This window comes from Macaca thibetana, chromosome 1 (genome assembly GCF_024542745.1).
Source record: "Macaca thibetana thibetana isolate TM-01 chromosome 1, ASM2454274v1, whole genome shotgun sequence".
In the NCBI taxonomy this organism is placed as follows: domain Eukaryota; kingdom Metazoa; phylum Chordata; class Mammalia; order Primates; family Cercopithecidae; genus Macaca; species Macaca thibetana.
Genome location: NC_065578.1, coordinates 8,891,051 through 8,912,913, shown reverse-complemented (window position 1 = coordinate 8,912,913; position 21,863 = coordinate 8,891,051). Strand labels below are relative to the sequence as shown.

The following is a 21,863-nucleotide window of genomic DNA, read 5'->3' as shown; positions in this document are numbered from 1 at the left end:
AATTGGATGAATTTGTATGAAATGTATGTTAATTTTACTGTAGTAAGTTGAGGGAAATAAACATGAGTTTGTTTCTGAAAAGCTGGTTGAAAAATAAATTTGTACTTCATTCTGTTTAAGAGCCGCATCACATTTTCAGCACCCTCACCTGTGAACCAGCTTGTTCTGTAGAGATACAGCCTCCCAAGTTGTTTTGTGTGTTTATGGATTTTCAGAGAGAAATCTGATGAAAAGGACAGTAGAGGCAGTACCCCATGCTGCGAATACACACACAGCATTTGTCCAGTTGCCGGGGTGATTATTTTTGGTTTTTTCCCCAGATTTTTTTTTTCTTCTTCTGAAACAGAGTCTTGCTCTATTGCCTAGGCTGGAGTGCAGTGGCGCCATCTTGGCTCACTGCACCCTCCGCCTCCCGGGTTCAAGCAGTTCTCCTGCCTCAGCCTCCTGAGTAGCTGGGATTACAGGTGCCCGCCACCGTGCCCAGCTAATTTTTGTATTTTTAGTAGAGACAGGGTTTCACCATGTTGGCCAGGCTGGTCTCGAACTCCTGACCTTGTGATCCGCCTGCATCGGCCTCCCAAAGTGCCAGGATTACAGGCGTGAGCCACCATGCCCATCCTAATTTTTGTATTTTTAGTAGAGACGAGGTTTCAACATGTTGTTCAGGCTGGTGTCGAACTCCTGGCCTCAGGTGATCCACCTGCCTTGGCCTTGAAAAGTGCTGGTGGATAGATCATTTTAACAGAATTACTTAGCTTATGGTTTTGAGCAGTTTTATATGCATTTCTGACGTTTTATGCATTTCAAGAAGTGACTGCAGTTCAGGCTTCAGTATTTGCCCCCTCAGGTCCTCCTTTGCCTTGTGAAGTATCAGCGGTCCTGTTGTTCCTGCAGCGTGATCCTACTATGTTGTTAATAATTGATACACTATTTTATTTTATTTTATATTTTATTTTATTTATTTTATTTTTGAGATGGCGTCTTGCTTTGTCGCCTAGGCTGTAGTGCAATGGTGCAATCTTGGCTCACTGCAACCTCCGCCTCCTAGATTCAAGCAATTCTCCTGCCTCAGCCTCCCATTAGTTGGGATTACAGGTGCCCGCCACCATGCCCAGCTAATTTTTGTATTTTTAGTAGAGACAGGGTTTCACCATGTTGGCCAGGCTGGTCTCGAACTCCTGACCTCAGGTGATCCACCTACCTTGGCCTCCCAAAGTGCTGGGATTACAGGTGTGAGCCACCATGCCCAGCCAATAATGCATGCACTTATAAAGCATGCATAGCAATATCCCAGGCACTACTCTATGTACTGTACAAATATAAATTTGTATTTAATCCCCAATAACCATAAGATAATAAATACACTTTTCTGCATTAAAGGCAGGAACCGGAGGCACAGAATAGTTAAGCTGTTGCTCTGGGCGTGTAGCTGGTCGGTGGTGCAGAGGCAGGGCTCCAGCCCAGGCAGGAAGGCTGTCTGCTATGAGGACGTAGCTACATATGTAACTGCACGAAGTTCACAAGGAAATAGGAAATGAAATATACATGGAGTGTTAACTTTGAAGGAAAAAGTCGTATCAATGAAATACCTCTTTTTTTTTTTTTTTTTTTTTTATTATTTATTTATTTATTTTTGAGACGGAGTCTCGCTCTGCCGCCCAGGCTGGAGTGCAGTGGCCGGATCTCAGCTCACTGCAAGCTCCGCCTCCCGGGTTTACGCCATTCTCCTGCCTCAGCCTCCCGAGTAGCTGGGACTACAGGCGCCCGCCACTGTGCCCGGCTAGTTTTTTGTATTTTTTAGTAGAGACGGGGTTTCACCGTGTTAGCCAGGATGGTCTCGATCTCCTGACCTCGTGATCCGCCCGTCTCGGCCTCCCAAAGTGCTGGGATTACAGGCTTGAGCCACCGCGCCCGGCAAAATACCTCTTTTTCTTATTGTATTTTTGTATTTAATTTTATTGTGTGTGTATATATATATATATATTTTTTGAGACGGAGTCTTGCTCTGTCGCCCTGGCTGGAGTGCAGTGGCGCGATCTCGGCTCACTGCAAGCTCCACCTCCCGGGTTCACGCCATTCTCCTGCCTCAGCCTCCTGAGTAGCTGGGACTACAGACGCCTGCCACCGCGCCCGGCTAATTTTTTGTATTTTTAGTAGAGACGGGGTTTCACCGTGGTCTCGATCTCCTGACCTTGTGATCCGCCCGCCTCGGCCTCCCAAAGTGCTGGGATTAAGATATTCTAGATGAAATAACACTTATACAGGTTTATTTTTTAGAGATTCTCAGGTTTTTTGCTGATGTACAAAAATTGTATGTTGTGATATGTATATATTTTAACTATATAGAAAAGCAATTTAAATCCAAGCTATAGTGGTAACTTGGTTGTATTTGCTATAGTGGATAGATAAGTCAGTATTTTCCTTTTGGGTATTTTCATGGGGGAAGCACAGTTACTCTTATATAATATTTTTTCTTTCTTTTTTCTTTTTTGGAGATAATTCATATGCCACAAAAATCACCCTTTTAAAGTGTACAGCTCATTGAGTTTTAGAATGTTGGCCAAAAACCATGCACCTGCCAACCACTAACTCCAGAACATTTTCGTCACCCCAAAAAGGAACGCCTACAGTCAGTTCCTTGCACCAAGTAGCAGTCACCCCTCAGTCTCCTCCACTCCCCAGCCCTGGCAGCCGCTACAGATTTCTCTATTCTGGATAATCATGTAAATGCACTGTGGCTTTTTGTGATGGGCGTCTCACTTCCAGCATGATGATTTCACAGTTTACCTGTGTTAGGTGCCTAGCAGCCTCTCGTTACTTTTTTATTGCTGGATATTATTCCATTCTATGAATAGACTACATTTTGTTTCTCTGTTCATCCACTGATGGACATTTGGTTTGCTTCTACTTTTTGGCTATTATGGGTCATGCTGCTGTGAACATTCCTGTACAGGTCTTTGTGTGGACATAGGTTTTCGGTCCTTTAGTATACACACAGGAGTGCAGCTGATCCCTTTGACTGAAGTGTGGGGTGCTGTCCCTCTGCTGGAGGAGTGGGCAGCTGCAGGGAGGGAAGGGAGCACCTGACCTGCTGCCTTATCCCTCCTTCCCTCCTTCCCTCCTTCCCTTCCTCCTTCCCTCCTTCCCTTCTTCCCTCCTTCCCTTCCTCCTTCCCTCCTTCCCTCCTTCCCTCCTTCCCTTCCTCCTTCCCTCCCTCCCTCCTTCCCTCCTTCCCTCCTTCCCTCCTTCCCTCCCTCCTTCCCTCCCTCCTTCCCTCTGTCCTTTCCTTCCTCTCTCTCTCCTTCCCTCCTTCCCTCTCTCCCTCCCTCCATCTGTCCTTTCCTTCCTCTCTCCCTGCCTCTCCCCCTCCCTTTTTCCCACCCTCCCTCTTTCCGTCCTTTCCTTCCTCTCTTCCTCCTTCCCTCCTTCCTTCCCTTCATCCCTCTCTCCTTCTGTTCCCCCTTCCCTCACTCCCTTCTTCCCTCCTTCCCCCTTTTCCTCCCTCCCTCCCTCCCTGCCTGTCTTCCTCCTTCCCTCCCTCCCTCTTTCCCTCCCTCCTTTACTTTCTCCCTTTGTTTCTTCCTCCCTCCCTCCCTCCCTCTTCTGTTGCTTTGGTGCCACCCAACACAGAATCCTGCCCCCATGGTGCCACCCAGCACAGAACAGGATGCTATGAGACTGAGCAGGGAGGTCAGGAGCAGAGACCCTAGAGCTGACGGACCAGTGAGTGAATCGTAGCTCTTCTACTTCTTGGCTGTGTGGCCTTAGGCAAATTACTTACCCTTTCTTTGCCTGTGTTTTATCATTTCTAAAAGGATACAGTGTCACAGACTTCATTACGTCACAGACCTCATTGGTTGGGGGAATGTTAGCTTCTTTATTCATGCATGTGAAGAGCTTTAAACCGTGCCTGGTACAGTAATTACTACCTACAGTGTTTGCTGCTGCTGTTATTACTAATAATAGAATCTTTTAAAAATATTTTTTCACTTAACATTTTGTGAGAAATATTTTCTCATCTTTCTACAAAAGTCGTTATAGTGTTGCATTTTCTTACAGAGTTTCTTAAGTATTTTTTGGATAAGAGAGAGGCTAGACCTGGAGCCTTATTTTCATCATAGATTGATTTGGGTGATGACGTAGAGTTTAATTTCGCACCATGTTGAGGAGGAGGGTGGTGGTGGTGGTGGCGGCATCTAATGTTTACTGAGTGCCTGCAGGATGGCAGAGGTTGCTCTGAGGGCCCGGTGTGGGTTACTTTCTTGGATTCTTTTCAGCAGTTTGTTTTTGAGATGGAGTCTTGCTCTGTTGCCCAGGCTGGAGTGCAGTGGCACGATCTCGGCTCACTACAACCTCTGTCTCCTGGGTTCAAGAAATTCTCCTGCCTCAGCCTCCGGAGTAGCTGGGACTACAAGTGCACGCCACCATGCCTGGCTAACTTTTTGTATTTTTTAGTAGAGATAGGGTTTCACCGTGTTCCCCAGGCTGGTCGCGAACTCCTGAGCTCAAGCAATCCGCCCGCCTCGGCTTCCCAAAGTGCTGGGATTACAGGCATGAGCCGCTGCGCCTGGCCTCTTCCCCAGTCTTATGCAGTAGACATGCCCACTGCCCCTGTCCTCCAGGTGAGGAACCAGGCTCACCGTGTCTGCCAGCTGCGTGACAGCAGGAGAAGCTACTTTGTTCCCCACTTTATCCCCAAAACCTCCGTCAGTGCCTGGGGCACAGTCACTCCATAGATATTTGTAGAGGGAGGAGATGAGTCTGCCCAGGATCACACAGCTCGTAAATGACAGAGCCACCTCGGGGCCCAGCTCACTGTGTGAACATTCCGGTTCATCGTGTGATCCCACTACAAGGCGTGTGTGTGTGTGTGGGTAGCCATAGGAGTTCACTTGTCAGAGCTCTGAAATGAATGCATGTGCAATGCTGGGAGCTTAGTCGCTGAAGCTCCTTGTAAGTCATCACTAATCAGACATTCACGATGAAGATCCAGTCTCGCCTGGATTGTTTCCTTGGGGTGAAATTCAGGTACAGAGTCTTGGTATTTGTCAAGTGTTTTAGGAAATTTAAATGATTCGGTTTCTAGTTCTCCTCCTTCTCCTTAATCTGCTGAAAGCCTGAGTAGTCACAGGTCAGAAAACAGTTTTTGCATTTTATTATTTATTTATTTATTTGGAGATAGGGTCTGGCTCTGTCGCCCAGGCTGGAGTGCAGTGGCATGATCTCGGCTCACTGCAACCTCTGCCTTCCAGGTTCAAGCAATTCTCATTCCTCAGCCTCCCGAGTAGCTGGGATTACAGGCGTGCACCACCACAGGCCAGCTAATTTTTTGTATTTTTAGTAGAGACGGGGTTTCACCATGTTGGCCAGGCTGGTCTCGAACTCCAGGCCTCAAGTGATCCTCCACCTTGGCCTCCCTAAAGTGCTGAGATTACAGGTGTGAGCCCACTGTGCCTGGCCTTTTTTTTTAAAATTTTATATATTTCATGGAGAGTTACAAGCTTGAGCCTCGTGTGTGGGCCATAGGGTTGGGGCCTTGAAGATGATGTGTTCTGTTCTTGTCAGACGCCGCGCCTCCTCTCCCTGCTTCCTCTTCAGAGCTCCTCCTTCTAGGAGGTGGTGGTGTTCTAGCAATCTCTTCCCTGCCTTCCCAGGTTAGGTATGGATGTTTTACAAGATTGGTTGAACCATAATGATACAAATAGAATCCAAAAGAAGTTTCAGGGCAAGAATGGGAACTTTGTTTTCATTGATAGTCAGAGCCCACCCAGGACTCCTGTGAAACTCTTGTCTGTATTCTTCGTTATGAATGCGATTCACGTGCCCTGAGCGTGGCCAGTGGGGTTCACTGCTGCGTTTCACTGCCCAGTTTGCTTTTTTAGCACGTGTAACTGAGCTGACCTTATGTTTGCAGCAGTGAGTTGTTTGACCTGCATGAAATTGCCTTTTTTTTGTTTTGTTTTGAGACAGTCGCACTCTGTCACCCAGGCTAGAGTGCAGTGGCGCGATCTCGGCTCACTGCAACCTCCGCCTCCCAGGTTCAAGTGATTCTCCTGCCTCAACCTCCCAAGTAGCTGGGAGCTGGGATTACAGGCGCCCGCCACCATGCCCGGCTAATTATTGTATTTTTAGTAGAGAAAGGGTTTCGCCATGTTGGCCAGGCTGGTCGTAAACAACTGACCTCAGGTGATCCGCCTGCCTCATTCTCCCAGAGTGCTGGGACTATAGGTGGAGCAACGGCACGCGGCCTCCTTTTTTTTTTTCTTTTTTTGAGATGGAGTCCCCGCCTCCCGGGTTCAAGCGATTTCAGCTAATTTTTGTATTTTTAGTAGAGACAGGGTTTTACCATGTTGGCCAGGCTGGTCTCAAACTCTTGACCTCAAGATCCCCCTGCCTCGGCCTCCTGAAGTGCTAGGATTACAGGCTTGAGCCACCACACCAGGCCAATTTTTTTTTTTTTTTTTTGAGACAGTGTCTTGCTCTGTCACCCAGGCTGGAGTGCAGTGGCACAATCTCGGCTTTCTGCAAGCTCCGCCTCCCGGGTTCATGCCATTCTCCTGCCTCAGCCTCCCAAGTAGCTGGCACTACAGTCGCCCGCCACCATGCCCAGCTAATTTTTGTATTTTTAGTAGAGATGGGGTTTCACCTTGTTAGCCAGGAAGGTCTTGATCTCCTGACCTCGTGATCCGCCCGCCTCGGCCTCCCAAAGTGCTGAGATTACAGGTGTGAGCCACCGCACCTGGCCTTTTTTTTTTTTTTTTTTTTAAAGATGGAACTTCACTTCATCACCTAGGCTGGAGTGCAGTGGTGGGATCTCAGCTCACTGCAACCTCTGCCTCAGAAAATCAAGCGATTCTCCCACCTCAGCCTTCCGAGTAGCTTGGATTACAGGCCTGCACTAGCACACCTGGCTAATTTTTGTATTTTTAGTAGAGACAGGGTTTCAGCATGTTACCTAGGCTGGCCTTGAACCCCTGACCTCAAGTGATCCACCTGCCTCGGCCTCCCAAAGTGTTGGGATTACAGGTGTGAGCCATGGTGCCCCTACTTGAAACTTTATCCCAGTGTTAGAGATGGGCCTCATGGGAGGTGTTGGGGTCACAGCGGGTGAATCCTTCATGAATAGATTAATGGTGTCCCTGGCTATGGGGTGAGGTGTTGGGGTGGGGGACAGTGGGTGAATTCTCATTTTTTTAGTTCCCGCAAGAGCTGGTTGCTAAAAAGAGCCTGTGGTTGCTCCTCCTCCTCCTCCCCCATCCCTCTCTCTCTCTCTTTCTCTCTTTCTCCCTTACCGTGTGATTTCTGCACAGCCTTCCGCTGTGAGTAGAAGTAGCCTGAGGCCCTCACCGGATGCAGATGTCCAACCTTGAACTTCCCAGCCATCAGAAGTATGAGCCAAAGAAACCTTTCTTCTTTATAACTTACCCAGCCTCAAGTCTTCCTTTGCAGCAACACTGAATGGACTCAGACAGCCCAGAAGTGGTTCGTTAGGCAGGGCTCGAGCCCTGTAAAGGGTGGGTGGAGTTTGCACAGGCAGTGAAGGGAGGGGAAAGGTGGGAGCAGAGGTGGGAACTGGAGAGGCCTCCCAGGGTAGGTTACCAGGTCAGCTTGTGTGGCGTGGGGTGTGGAGGAGCGCAGTGTTGGAAGTCAACTTGAGTCCACATGATTTCCATTGCTAGGCTGAATGGATGCATGGGGTTTTCCAGTGCTATGCCCGGATCACCTGGGGCCCTGGTGTAGAGGGCAGGTTCCTGAGCTCCATGCTCGGTCGCCTAGTCTGTACCTCCAGGAGTGGCGCCTGAGAAATCCATACCAGCCAGCTAGGTTTGCAAACCCCCGATGGGCCACCTTCCCAAGTCTATAGACTGCGTTGGAGTCATCTGGCAGTGCTTGCTCAAAATACAGATCACTGGGCTCTGTCCCTAGAACCACCAAGTCAGAATTTCTATGGATGGAGCTTGGAAACCACATTTTTAACAAGCTTCCCAGACCATTTTCGACACACTAGAATTTGAGAGCCACTATGGTAGTCCGTGAGGAACTTGCGAGAGCATAACTCTTGGAGTCTGTGTGTGGTTATTGTTATGTGTATTTAAGGTACCCTAGGCTGGGCGCAGTGGTTCGCACCTGTATTCCCAGCACTTTGAGAGGCCAAGGCGAGGGGATCACTTGAGGTCAGGAGTTTGAGACCAGCCTGGCCAACATGGCAAAACCCTGTCTCTACTAAAAATACAAAAATTAGCCCGGCATGGTGGTGCACGCCTGTAGTCCCAGCTACTTGGGAGGCTGAGGCACAAGAATCACTTGAATGCAGGAGGTGGAGGTTGCAGTGAGCCAAGGTTGTGCCACTGCACTGCAGCCTAGGTGACAGAGCGAGACTGTGTCTCGGGAGAAAAAAAAGGGTACCCTGAAAAACTCTGCTGATTAGAGACACGTATGAGCTTGTTCCAGAAATTAGCCTGGACTGGTAAGCAAGGAAGCCAGAGGTCACCAAACATCAGGGACAGGCTGGACACCCAGCCATTGAATGTGGGCACCAAGGCCAAGTGGAGCAGAGAGAAGTGGATAGTTGCTACTCAGCAAGTGTCCATTTTCTTTTTCTTTTTTTTTTTTTGAGATGAAATCTCACTGTCGCCCAGGTTGGAGTACAGTGGCATGATTTCAGCTCACTGCAACCTGTGCCTCCCAGGTTCAAGCGATTCTCGTGCCTCAGCCTCCTGAGTAGCTGGAATTACAGGCACCTGCCACCATGTCCAGCTAATTTTTGTATTTTTAGTAGGGACGGGGTCTTACCATATTGGCCAGGCTGGTCTCGAACTCCTGACCTCAGATGATCCACCCACCTCAGCCTCCCAAAGTGCTGGAATTACAGGTGTGAGCCACCACGCCCAGCCCATTTTCTCTTCTTTACAGCCCCCTGATCCCTTTCCCATTGGGCACAGATCAGTGGGTCCACAACCTGTTACCCCACCTCCCCCAGCCAAGTATGTGGACAGTGTGAACTAGGCTGAACAGATGCCCCTCTCCGAAGTTTGAATGGTGAGTGGAGCGCCAGTGATGCTAAGAATAGTTACGGTTCGGGTCTGTCTGTCCAGGTTGTTTTGCAGTGGGACTGTTGTGGTTCCTATTTCCTGGTCTCCAGCCGCCTTGGCTTCCACCGTTTCCAAGTCCCTTTCTCTGGCCTACAGTCAGTTCCATGAGTTCCCGATAGTTTTCTAATCAGTTTCCTTTTGCTAAGTTACCTAGAAAGGATTTCTGTTGCTTACAATCAGAGAACCTTAGCTGTTATACATAAGGAGTGAAGGAAACACTTGCAATATAAGGGCAGGGTCCCCTGAGAGCTGGGAGACGTGTAGGAGAGGCCATCCTCAGGTTAGGAAGAAGACTTTGAAAGAACAGCAGGGCCAGCCTGAAGCTGGGGTTTCTCAAAGGCACAGATGAGGAACGTAAGGGCAAAGTGCTGTCAGCTGAGAACCCCGCACGTGACTTTGGATATCCAGAAGTCAAATATAGACTTTGTTGTGTTCATGCATTTTTCATATTTTTATGTTTCGCTTTAAAAAAAACTCCTTTAAAACAGTTTTTTTTAAATTTTTTAATTTTTAGACATGGTCTCGCTCTGTTGCCCAGAGTACTGAGGCTGGAGTCCAGTGGCATGATCATGGCTCACTACAGCCTTGACATCCCAGGCCCAGGTGATTCTCCCACCTTAGGCTCCCAGGTAGGCGGGACCACAGGCACATGCCACCACGCCCGGCTAATTTTTGTATTTTTGGTAGAGACAGGATTTCACCTTGTTGGTCAAGCTGGTCTCGAACTCCTGACCCTCAGGTGATCCACCTGCCTCAGCTTCCCAAAGTGCTGGGATTACAGGTATGAGCTACCAGGCCTGCCCCACAAATTTCTTTCTTTTTTTTTTTTTTTGAGACAAAGTCTTGCTCAGTCGCCCAGGCTGGAGTGCAGTGGTGTGATCTTGGCCCACTGCAGGCTCCGCCTCCTGGGTTCACGACATTCTCCTGCCGCAGCTTCCCAAGTAGCTGGGACTACAGGCGCTCACCACCACACCCAGCTAATTTTTTTTTTTTTTTTTGAGACGGAGTCTTGCTTTGTCACCCAGGCTGGAGTGCAGTGGCGCGATCTCCACTCACTGCAAGCTCCGCTTCCCGGGTTCACACTATTCTCCTGCCTCAGCCTCCCATGTAGCTGGGACTACAGGCGCCTGCCACCACGCCCGGCTAATTTTTTTTTTTAATGTATTTTTGGTAGAGACGGAATTTCACCGTGTTAGCCAGGATGGTCTCGATCTCCTGACCTCGTGATCCTCCCGTCTCGGCCTCCCAAAGTGCTGAGATTACAAGCATGAGCCACTGCGCCCAGCCTTTTTTTTTTTTTTTTTTTTTTTTTTTTTTTTAGTAGAGATGGGGTTTCACCACATTAGCCAGGATGGTCTCGATCACCTGACCTCGTGATCCACCCGCCTCGGCCTCCCAAAGTGTTGGGATTACAGGCGTGAGCCACTGTGCCCAGCCTCAATCTTAAGTTCCTTTTGACCATTTTAGATGATCTCAGGGGAATGAAGGTTTGGGGAAAGAGCCTGGGAAGGATTTGGCCCATTCCTAGGCGATCCTAGCTAGAGAGGTTGTCTGGGAAACCTGGTTGGGTGTTTTCAGCTTGGTACAAGCAGGGTTTTAGGTAGATATGCCCAGCAGAGCCAGCTGAATTGAGTGGGAGGGAGCAGGGCAGGAAGGAACTGGGATGTGAGAGGCGATTCTGAGAGGTCCTTCCCTGCAACGGATGAGGTTGTTTGAGGTTGAGAGAGGCTGAGTGTAGGATAGCGAGGGGTGGAGCTACACCTTCATATGTGATGATGCCGTAGCATGCATTTAACTACTGTGAACTGGGGCGGGTGTGGTGGCTTATGCCTGTAATCCCAGCACTGAGGGAGGCTGAGACAGGTGAGTCGCTTGAGCTCAGGAGTTCAAGACCAGCCTGGGCAACATGGTGAAACCCCGCCTCTACAAAAAAAAATAATAATAATAATAAAAATAAGGCCGGGCGCGGTGGCTCAAGTCTGTAATTCCAGCACTTTGGGAGGCTGAGGCGGGTGGATCACGAGGCCAGGAGATCGAGACCATCCTGGCTAGCACGGTGAAACCCCGTCTCTACTAAAAATACAAGAAAATTAGCCGGGCGAGGTGGCGGGCGCCTGTAGTCCCAGCTACTTGGGAGGCTGAAGCAGGAGAATGGCGTGAACCCAGGGGGGGTGGAGCTTGCAGTGAGCCGAGATCGCATCACTGCACTCCAGCCTGGGCCACAGAGCAAGACTCTGTCTCAAAAATAAATAAATAAATAAATAAAAATAAAATAAAAATAAAGCTGGGAATGGGTGGCATGCACTGGTGGTCCCAGCTACTCGGGAGGCTGAGGTGGGAGAATCGCTTGAATTCAGGAGGTGGAGGTCCTATCTATTCCTCTAAAAATCTCTTAAATGTCTCCTTGGGACAGCGCCTAGTTCTGCTGTCATTGTATCTCATCAGAGGTACTATGGTAGCTGTAACTTGTTCAGTCGCCCCTGCCTTGCTCCAGTCCGATCCTTATTAAAAGTAGAGTTTTAGGTTGAATGCACAGATGGCCACTTAAGGTGGGCATAGGGCTGACTCTGCAGATGGCTCAGCAGGCCCTGCAGTGATGGGCTCGGTTGCAAGGCTGGTGCAGAAGACCCAGGTCTGCCTGAGTTTTGCAGAGCCCACACTGCACCTGCCGCCTCGAACTACCAACCTGGTGAGTTGTTTTCTTAAGTCCTTGTAGTTTAAGGACCCAGCTGACTAGCAATTTAATAAGTACTGGTGGATTTGAGGCACCATATCCCGTTGGTGGAACTCATTAAAGTAGCTAATGTTAATACTCAGAATATTGAGTATTCTGAGAGCTAGGTTTGTACCATTGCATTCCAGCCTGGGCAACAGAGGGAAACCCTGTCTCTAAAACAACCAACAAGGAGGAAATCTGCACTTACCTATGGAGAGACCTGTGTCAGGAAAGCACACCACAATCACCGTCATTAATGTCAATTCAGATGATGTGGAACTGCCTCACTATTTTCTCTGCAGAACAGTCAACTCCAAGTCAGAAACTGAAGTTTTATCTGAATTAAAGCTGGGCAACCTAAATTACTTTAAAATGTATTATGCAATGTTAATATGCATCAAAACGTGTAATATTGTGAATTAGCACATCCTGGAAAACATTTGGACACGTCTGGTACCGGGCAGGTTACTCATGGGTGTCTCTGTAGAGCAGAGATGAGCAAATCTTTTCTGTGAAGAACTAGATAGGACTATTTTAAGCTTTGGGGCCCCTCGGATCTCTTTCGCAATGATGTAACTCTGCAACAACCTCTGCCCTTGCAGTGTGAAAGCAGAGACCATACATTAAACAAATGAGCATGTCTGTGTTCCAGTAAAATATATTTATAGAAACTGTATTTGAGGCCGGGCTGGTGGCTCACGCCTGTAATCTCAGCACTTTGGGAGGCAGAGGTGGGCGGATCACGAGGTCAGGAGATCAAGACCATCCTGGCTAACATGGTGAAACCCTATCTCTACTGAAAATACAAAAACAAAAAAATTAGCCAGGCATGGTGGCGGGCACCTGTAATCCCAGCTACTCAGGAGGCTGAGGTGAGAGAATGGCATGAACACGGGAGGTGGAGCTTGCAGTGAGCCGAGATCGTGCCACTGCACTCCAGCCTGGGCAACAGAGCAAGACTCCATCTCAAAAAAAAAAAAAAGAAAAGAAAAGAAACTGTATTTGAAATTCATGTAATTTTCTCATGTTATGAAGTTCTGTGTTAAAAGGTAAAAATTGTTTTTAGCGTGTCAGCTGTTCAAAATCAGGAACAGGTTGGACTTTTTGGAAATGACAGTTTATAGACCCCTAATTCAAAACAGCTCTGTCCAGCAGACCTGCTGTGCCAAGGGGAGTGCTCTGCGTCCACTGTCTCCTTGCAGCAGCCACCAGCCACATGTGGCTACTGGACCCTTGAGAACCAGCCAGTGTAACTGAGGAACTGGATTCTTCACATCGTTTGATGTGAAGCACAGGCGTACAGAGGCTCTTGTACACGTGGGGCAGCAAGCAGGGACAGAAATAATCATGACACCATTGTTTTTAAACAGCAAAAGCAACTGATGGCATTTTCACACAATGGAAAATGATTGTAATAATAGCAAGCATTTGTTAAGTGCTCTCTTTCCGCCACGCAATGTTTTAAGCACGTTACATGTTTTGACACGTGGATTCTCACTGTTCTGTAGTAGCGAAAATGAATAAACTATATAGCTACCTATACCAGCAGGGATGAATGAATCTTAGATACACTAAGTTGCATGAAAAAGCAAGTCGCAGCCAGGCGTGGTGGCTCACGCCTATAATCCTAGCACTTTGGGAGGCCAAGGCGGGTGGATCATGTGAGGTCAGGAGTTCAAGACCAGCCTGGCCAGTATGGTGAAATCCCATCTCTACTAAAAATACAAAAATTAGCTGGGCTTGGTGGCAGGCGCCTGTAATCCCAGCTGCTTGGGAGGCTGAGACATGAGAATCACTTGAACCTGGGGATCTGAGGTTGCAGTGAGCCGAGATGCCACCACTGTACTCCAGCCTGGGCAACAGAGTGAGACTCTCTCAAAAAAAAAAAAAAAAAAGAAAAGAAAAGCGAGTCAGAAAAACTACATGCCATGTGATACCATTTTTAAAACCTTAAAACCAAGCAAAATGAAACAACACTGCAGGGGAAATAAATGGTAGAATTATTACCAAAGCAAGGGAATTCAGGCCATGTTACCTTTGGGGGAGAGAAGGTGCCACCTGTGAGGGCCCACTGTGTTGAGGGGCAGCAGAATTCCTGACCTGTTCACATTTCCACTCCTCCATAGTAAAGGGTTTATAAGCAGCATGTATATTGACTTAGAACAGAGCTTTCATGTAATAAAAGCAATGACCATTGTAGCATCTCTACCGTTCGTTTCGAATCTGGTTTCCATTCACATTTAAGCAGATGTTCCATTAATAGAGGGGTTTATATTTGTTGCCTTGGTTGGGTACTTTGGATTAGAAAAACATTGTTATTTTTTTCAGTTCAAGAACAAAGGGTTAAAACCTTTTGCTCCGGCCGGGCATGGTGGCTCACACCTGTAATCCCAGCACTTTGTGAGGCTAAGGCGGGTGGATCACGAGGTCAGGAGATCGAGACCATCCTGGCTAATATGGTGAAACCCCGTCTCTACTAAAAATACAAAAAAAATTTAGCTGGGTGTGGTGGCAGTCGCCTGTAGTCCCAGCTACTCAGGAGGCTGAGGCAGGAGAATGGTGTGAACCCGGGAGGCGGAGCTTGCAGTGATCCGAGATTGTGCCACTGCACTCCAGCCTGGGTGACTGAGCAAGACTCCATCTCAAAAAAAACAAAAAACAAAAACAAAACGTTTTGCTCAAATTTTTGTTTCATTAAATCTACTGGTGAGTTGAATGTTACCGAATCTAGCTGAGAGAATTTAGGTTGGAAATGAACATCTGAAAACTGTAAAATAACAAATAGATGTACTTATTCATGGTTTGTCACTAGAGTGTTCATTAAAAGAAAAATCCTAATGACACCTAGGGTGTTAGGACACTTCATTTAGGAGTATTTCATCCCTAAATTAATAACTTCAGAATTATGCAGTAGTTCATGGTAAGTTGGATTCAAAGTGACATTTTGTTCCTGAAGATTAGGTTTCGCTGTAGCAGTCCCAGAAGCCAGTCAATGAGCTTATTGTTGAATAATGTGTCAAGCTTTTCTGTGTAATTTGTGCACCTTTGACTTTTTTCCTTATTATTCCGTCTTCATTCTTTCCTGTATTACTGACATGGGTTTATCTTTTCTCCCTTTAGAGAGTTTTGAGGTGACAGTCACCAAAGAAGGTGATAAAGGGTTCTTTCTTCCCCTCTTATGAATATTAACCCACTAACTTTGTTTATAAAATTGGGAATCAGCCCTTAAACAGAAGAAACTGTCATGCTCTTTTATCCTTATTTATTCTCCTACTTTGTTTCTATTTTAAAGTATATTGATGGAAATTGTATGTAACCAGACCCTTGGTTAGAAATATCTGGAAATCAGACATCCATTTGAACTGTATGGATAATACTGTACATTTTTGTTTAATCGAACTTCAGAGATTTGCTTCGTAACAATTTTCTATTAGTTGGAATTGTGGAAGGAGTGCAGTCTTATTTTCTTGTGAAATACGTTTTGCGGAGTTTTACATAGACATCAAAACATTTATACTGTTCTCCCATGGACAAGAATGGAAACATAGCTTTTTAACTCCTAATTAAGCTTGTGAGCCAATTTAGATGTAGAGAAGTTCCCAGGCTGGTGTCTTTTTCAGGTTTGATAGGATAAAGTTCGAAACAAAGGCAAGTCTAGCCAGTCCCTCCCATAATAGAAACTGTGTCTGAATCGTGGATGATAAAATAGCTGTTGAAATGGATGCCTGACGAGTTGGTATTTCTACCTTTCTCATTGAGTAGTTTGTTTTGATTCCCTAATTTTAGCCAGGCTCATTGCACAGGAAGACTTGTTTCCTTTGATTTTTTTTTTTTTTTTTTTGACAGAATTTCTGTAATTATGGTGCTGATCCTATATCTCACGCTTCCTCCTCTCTCAACACATTAACTGCGTTTTAGCTTCTCTCTGGTCCAAATCAAACCGGCTGCCAGCCCTCCCAGGAGCTGGGGCAGCGCTGGTGTTCTCAGGCCTGGCTGTGTGCTAATGAGACTCCTTTTACCCTTGAGCTATCTAAGTGCTCCTGTGGAATGCCTGTCTATATTTTCTTCTCTCTCTCTTTTGTATTCCTGCATGAATGGATGCAAAGTAAACAAGTTGCTTGGAAAGCCAGAATCTGCTTCATCTTACTAAAGCCCCAGAACTTCCCATGTTTAAAGCACAGTGCCCCTGCTTTGTCCACGGACCCTCCAAACCCCTGGCTGCCGAATTGTTGTCATTTATTTTCTTTGGGGGTGGAGAGTGGGGGGAGGAGGGCAAGGTGCAGAGGATCTACGTGGTAGGAATTCTAACCTGTTCTGCTTTGACTCTCTAGGTGAGATTTGTGGATTTAAAATTCACGGGCAGAATGTCCCCTTTGATGCAGTGGTAGTGGATAAATCCACTGGGGAGGGAGTCATTCGCTCCAAAGAGAAACTGGACTGTGAGCTACAGAAAGACTACTCGTTCACCATCCAGGCCTATGATTGTGGAAAGGGACCTGATGGCACCAACGTGAAGAAGTCTCATAAGTAAGCAAGCTGGACAAAGAGTGAAAGTAACCCACCGAGGAGAAGTGTGTGTGCAGAACGAAAATAGTAGTGACTACTTGCCCGCTCCCCAAGACTGTGTTTTTGAAGTAGGCAGGAGATAGTTCTCAAGTATCCACAATTAGATTATAAACTCTTGGAGGGCAGGAATCATGTCTGTCTACCCTTGTATACAGCTTCTAGCAAGAGCCTCGCTCACATTAGGCATATTAGGTTTTGGGGGGTTTTTTTGTTTGTTTGTTTTTTGAGATGGAGTTTTGCTCCTGTTGCCTAGGCTGGAGTGCAATGGCATGATCTTGGCTCGCCGCAACCTCCGCCTCCCAGGTTCAAGCGATTCTCCTGCCTCAGCCTCCTGCATAGCTGGGATTACAGGCATATGCCACCACACCCAGCTAATTTTGTATTTTTAGGAGAGATGGGGTTTCTCCATGTTGGTCAGGCTGGTTTTGAACTCCTGACCTCAGGTGATCTGCCCTCCTGGGCCTCCTAAAGTGCTGGGATTATAGGCGTGAGCCGTGCCTGGCCTTTTATTTTTCGTTTTTCAGATGGAGTTTCGCCATTTCACCCAGCTGGAGTTTAGTGGCAAGATCTCATCTCATTGCAACCTCCGCCTTCTGGTTTCAAGCAATTTTCATGCCTCAGTCTGGGATTACAGGTGCCTGCCACCACGCCTGGCTAATTTTTGTATTTTTAGTAGAGAAGGGTTTCACCATGTTGGCCAGGCTGGTCTCAAACTCCTGACCTCATCATCTGCCTGCCTCGGCCTCCCAAAGTGCTGGGATTACAGGCATGAGCCACCGCACCTGTCCTAGGTTTTTAATGAATGAGTAAATAATTTTATCACACCAAATACTCTATTAAAGAAATAAAGGCGCTACGTTAAAAATACAAAAAATCTGCGTCTCCCTTAGGAAGTTTGTTTTGTTGTCATATTTACCTTTTGCTATAATTCCTAAGGGCGTAAACTTAATCATTGTTGGCCAGGCGCAGTGGCTCACACCCATAATCCCAGCACTTTGGGAGGCTGAGGTGGGAGATCACTTGAGACCAGGAGTTTGAGACCAGCCTAGACAATGTAGAAGAAGCCGTCTCTACAAAACATAAGCAGTTAGCCAGGCATGGTGTCGCATGCCTGTGGTCTCAGCTACTTGGGAGGCTAAGGCAGGAGGATTGCTTGAGCCCAGGAGGTTGAGGATGCAGTGAGCCATGATTGTGCCACTGCACTCCAGCCTGAGTGTCAGAGTGAGACCCTGTCCCTAAAAAAACAACAACAAAAAATTGGCCAGGCACGGTGGCTCATGCCTGTAATCCCAGCACTTTGGGAGGCTGAGGCAGGCAGATCACCTGAGGTGATTTTCACCTGAGGTCAGGAGTTCATGACCAGCCTGGCCAACATGGAGAAACCCTGTCTCTACTAAAAATACAAAATTAACTGGGTGTGGTGGCACGTGACTGTAGACCATGCTTCTCTGGAGACTGAGGCAGGAGAATCACTTGAACCTGGGAGGTGGAGATTGCAGTGAGCCGAGATCACACCATTGCACTCCAGCCTGGGCAAAAAGAGTGAAACTCCATCTCAAAAAAAAAAAAAAAAAAAAATTAGTCACTGCTGGTGGAAGTAGGCTGACTTGCTGCCACAGTGTTGAGTGTGTTGCTGCACCTCCTGCCCGTTAGGAACTGCAGGTGTAACAGGGCCTTGGACAAGACAACATAGAACAGGGGTCGTCATACCCCCGGACGTGGGCCAGTACTGGTCCGTGGCTGGTTAGGAACTGGCCCACACAGCAGGAGGTCAGCAGCATGTGAGCGAGTGAGCATTAGTGCCCGAGCTCCACCTCCCGTCAGATCAGCAGCGGCATCAGGTTCTCATAGGAGCGCGAACCCGATTGTGAACTGTGCATGTGAGGGATCTAGGTTGCATGCTTCTTACAAGAATCGACTGCCTGATAATCTGAGGTGGGGCAGTGTCATCCCCAAACCATCCTCCCACCCCGATCTGTGGAGAAATTGCCTTCCATGAAACTAGTCCTTGGTGCCAAAAAGGTTGGGGACCGCTGGTGTTCTCAAGTCAAGTGTCTACAATTAGATTGTAAGCTCTAGTCTTTTCTCCACCACTTGCTAGCCCTTTGGCATTGTGCAAATTTAATTTTGTTGAGTCTGTTTCTTTTGTTTTCTTTACTTTTTTTTTTTTTTTTTTTTGAGGCAGAGTCTTGCTCTGTCACCCAGGCCGGAGTGCAGTGGCACAATCTCACTCAGCTCACTGCAACCTCCACCTCCAGGGTTCAAGCGATTTTCGTGCCTCAGCCTCCCAAGTAGCTGGGATTACAGGCACATGCCACCACACCCGGCTAATTGTTGTATTTTTGGTAGAGACGGGGTTTCACCATGGTGGCCATGCTGGTCTTGAACTCTGACCTCTGGTGACCCTCCCGCCTCGGCCTCCCAAAGTGCTGGGATAGGTGTGAGCCACCATGCCTGGCCTTGAGTCTCAGTGTCTCCTTAGCACATCTACTAAAGAAGGGTATGTGGGTGAGATGGGTCACATAACCCGTTGTGAGGGTCAGACCGCTGGCATTGGGATGAGGAGGCTCGTGGTGAGCAGAGGGCGCAGCGCCCCAGTGAGTCACTCCTCTTTTTCCACCGCGTAATGTTATTGTTTCACTTGCAAAGGTCATATTTTGACCAAAGTCTTTGTCTGATTCAGAAGCATACCCTGACCATTAGCCCTTGAAACCTACAGTTTTCTTTATTTGTAGCCAAGTCTGACGGCACCCTAATTTTCTTGATAACTGAGCTGGGATATTGGCAGGTGGCAACGGCCCGCCCCTCCTGAGCTCTTCCATTTGTTGAATCAGGACCAGGTGATGCCATGGTCTGTAGCCTATTCCCTAGAAGTAGGACAGAATTCGTTTGAACTCTCAGAATCAGACCATTTTATGCTTTCTCTGTTTCATACCCCTTCTTCCCTTGGCTCTATTTTTTTCTGGATTTTGCAACAAAATATGTTTCAACTTTAAAATTGGAGAGCAAACAGACGTCTGGTATTGTTTATCTCCCTTCTGTCTGTCCTGTCCCATGTTGTCAAAAAAAAACACCCAAGACTCTTTTATTTTAGATGATTGCTTTTTTGCTTTATTCTTAGGATATGGAAGAACCGACCCAAATCCCTCTTTTAACTTTCTGTTATCTCCACACTGAATGAAAAGCAGTGAATAGCTTGGTTTAATTTTTGACTTCATCATATGAAATTCATGAAACAAGGTATCAGAAACAGGAAATTTTAAAGTAAGGCAGAATTGGTATCTTTTGGGTAAACACATACACACTGACACCGAAAACAAGCAAAACAACCATATTTTTCTCCCTCCCTCCATCCAGAGCAACTGTCCACATTCAGGTGAACGACGTGAATGAGTACGCGCCCGTGTTCAAGGAGAAGTCCTACAAAGCCACGGTCGTCGAGGGGAAGCAGTATGACAGCATTTTGAGGGTGGAGGCCATGGATGCCGACTGCTCCCCTCAGTTCAGCCAGATTTGCAGCTACGAAATCATCACTCCAGACGTGCCCTTTACTGTCGACAAAGATGGTAAGAACGGAGGAGTGCGCTTTCCTTAGCTGGGTAGACAGTCCCTGCCAACCCCACTGACTTTACACCCCAGCTTCTGTGCTTTGTCAGAACTCCACGAAACTCACAAACGGGAGACCTAACCTGGTGTGCTTTCGCTTTTAATTGTAAAAACATTAAGTTCCTACTTTGTCCCCTGACAGCTTCTTCTCTGGAACCTGAAAGTCCTGTGTTCTCCTGTTTTTTTGCTTTCCCACCAAAATCAAATAAAAATCCTCCCACCTGACATGGCTTTATTTTTTTAATCTTCTTAACTTTCAATCCACATGCATCTGTATGAGACTGACCTTTACATTTAGTTTCTCATTTTCTGTTCTTCATTAAGTTTTTTGTTTTTGTTTTTGTGTTTTTTTTTTGAGACATAGTCTCACTGCGTTCCCCAGGCTGGAGTGCAGTGGCACAATCTCAGCTCACTACAACCTCTGCCTCCTGGGTTCAAGTGATTCTCCTGCCTCAGCCTGTCGAGTAGCTGGGATTACAGGTGCCCGCCACCACACCCAGCTAACTTTTTTTTTTTTTTTTGTATTTTTAGTAGAGACGGAGTTTTACCATGTTGGCCAGGCTGGTCTTGAAGTCCTGACCTCAGGTGATCCGCCCACCTTGGCCTTCCAAAGTGCTGGGATTACATGCGTGAGCCACCATGCCTGGCCATGTTCTCCATTAAGTTAGAATGTCCTGCCATATCTTTTTTCTTTTTTTTTTTTTTGAAAGAAGGTCTTGCTCTGTCTCCCAGGCTGGAATGTAGTGGTGCAATCATTGCTCACTGTAACCTTGACCTCCTGGGCTCAAGGGATCCTCCTGCCACAGCCTCGCTAGTAGCTGGGACTACAGGCACACACCTGTAGTCCCAGCTACTTGGGAGGCTGAGGTGGAAGAATCACTTGAACCCGGGAGGCAGAGGTTGCACTGAGCCGAGACTGGGCCACTGCACTCCAGCCTGGGCAACAGAGTGAGACCCTGCTCCAAAAATAAAAAATAATACGACGTTTGCATTGTTAATTAATGCACAGTCCAGAATCTTTGATGGAATTACGGACATTGCAAACACTTTCCAGAGATCTGTACTCATGTTCAAAAAGCAGGCTTCTGTTCTAAGCGGGTGGGGGTAGGAAATCTCTTTCTTTTAATAAAGTAAATGTTTGATCAGTGATCTTGTATTTAATACTTAAGGTACTTGAATTATTTTGTCTTTTTAATTCTCTTAATGTATGGAAACAGTTAAATCTTAGTGGAAAGCCCAACATAACACTGGGAGTGTAAGTGGAGACCGAGTTGTGTGGCTCCGTCTCTTCTGTTGAAACTCTTCAGGGTGGATTTCGTGTGTGTTCGGGCTCAGGGAGGACAGGTTGTGGGTTAAGCATCACAAGCATATGTTTATTTTTGGCTGAGTACTTACAGGGCTTAAAGTGTATGCATTTTATCTTTCCGCCTAGGACAACAAAAGTAAAACCAGCGTGGGTTTTGCTTCTCACTGTTGTTTTTGCCCCCTGTAAGGTTATATAAAAAACACAGAGAAGTTAAACTACGGGAAAGAACATCAGTATAAGCTGACCGTCACTGCCTATGACTGTGGGAAGAAAAGAGCCACAGAAGATGTTTTGGTGAAGATTAGCGTTAAGCCCACCTGTGCCCCTGGGTGGCAAGGTGAGCCTCATTCTCTCCCCGGCGCTCACGTCTGTTCTCTTTTTTTTTTTTTTGAGACGGAGTCTTGCTCTGTCGCCAGGCTGGAGTGCAGTGGCGTGATCTCGGCTCACTGAAAGCTCCGCCTCCCGGAGCTTTCTCCTGCCTCAGCCTCCCGAGTAGCTGGGACTACAGGCGCCTGCCACCTCGCCCGGCTAATTTTTTGTATTTTTAGTAGAGACGGGATTTCACCGTGTTAGCCAG

At 47.1% G+C, this 21,863-nt stretch overlaps 1 protein-coding gene and 1 long non-coding RNA gene across 4 annotated transcripts in view; both read left to right on the top strand.

Annotated features, from left to right (window-relative positions):
- Window positions 1–21,863, top strand: part of CLSTN1 (calsyntenin 1) — a 100,449-nt gene that overhangs the window by 55,756 nt on the left and 22,830 nt on the right. For 2 of the 3 annotated variants that reach the window (XM_050788115.1, XM_050788094.1), the window contains exons 3-6: window positions 14,929–14,958; window positions 16,140–16,335; window positions 19,732–19,940; window positions 21,474–21,623. In XM_050788115.1, the coding sequence (XP_050644072.1) occupies window positions 14,929–14,958; window positions 16,140–16,335; window positions 19,732–19,940; window positions 21,474–21,623 (585 nt within the window). The remainder of the gene's footprint in view (window positions 1–14,928; window positions 14,959–16,139; window positions 16,336–19,731; window positions 19,941–21,473; window positions 21,624–21,863) is intronic. The other variant, XM_050788105.1, reaches the window with a different exon arrangement.
- Window positions 4,209–11,018, top strand: LOC126953842 (uncharacterized). Its single transcript, XR_007725378.1, has 2 exons — window positions 4,209–6,723; window positions 9,874–11,018. It is a non-coding gene; the product is annotated as an uncharacterized LOC126953842 (long non-coding RNA).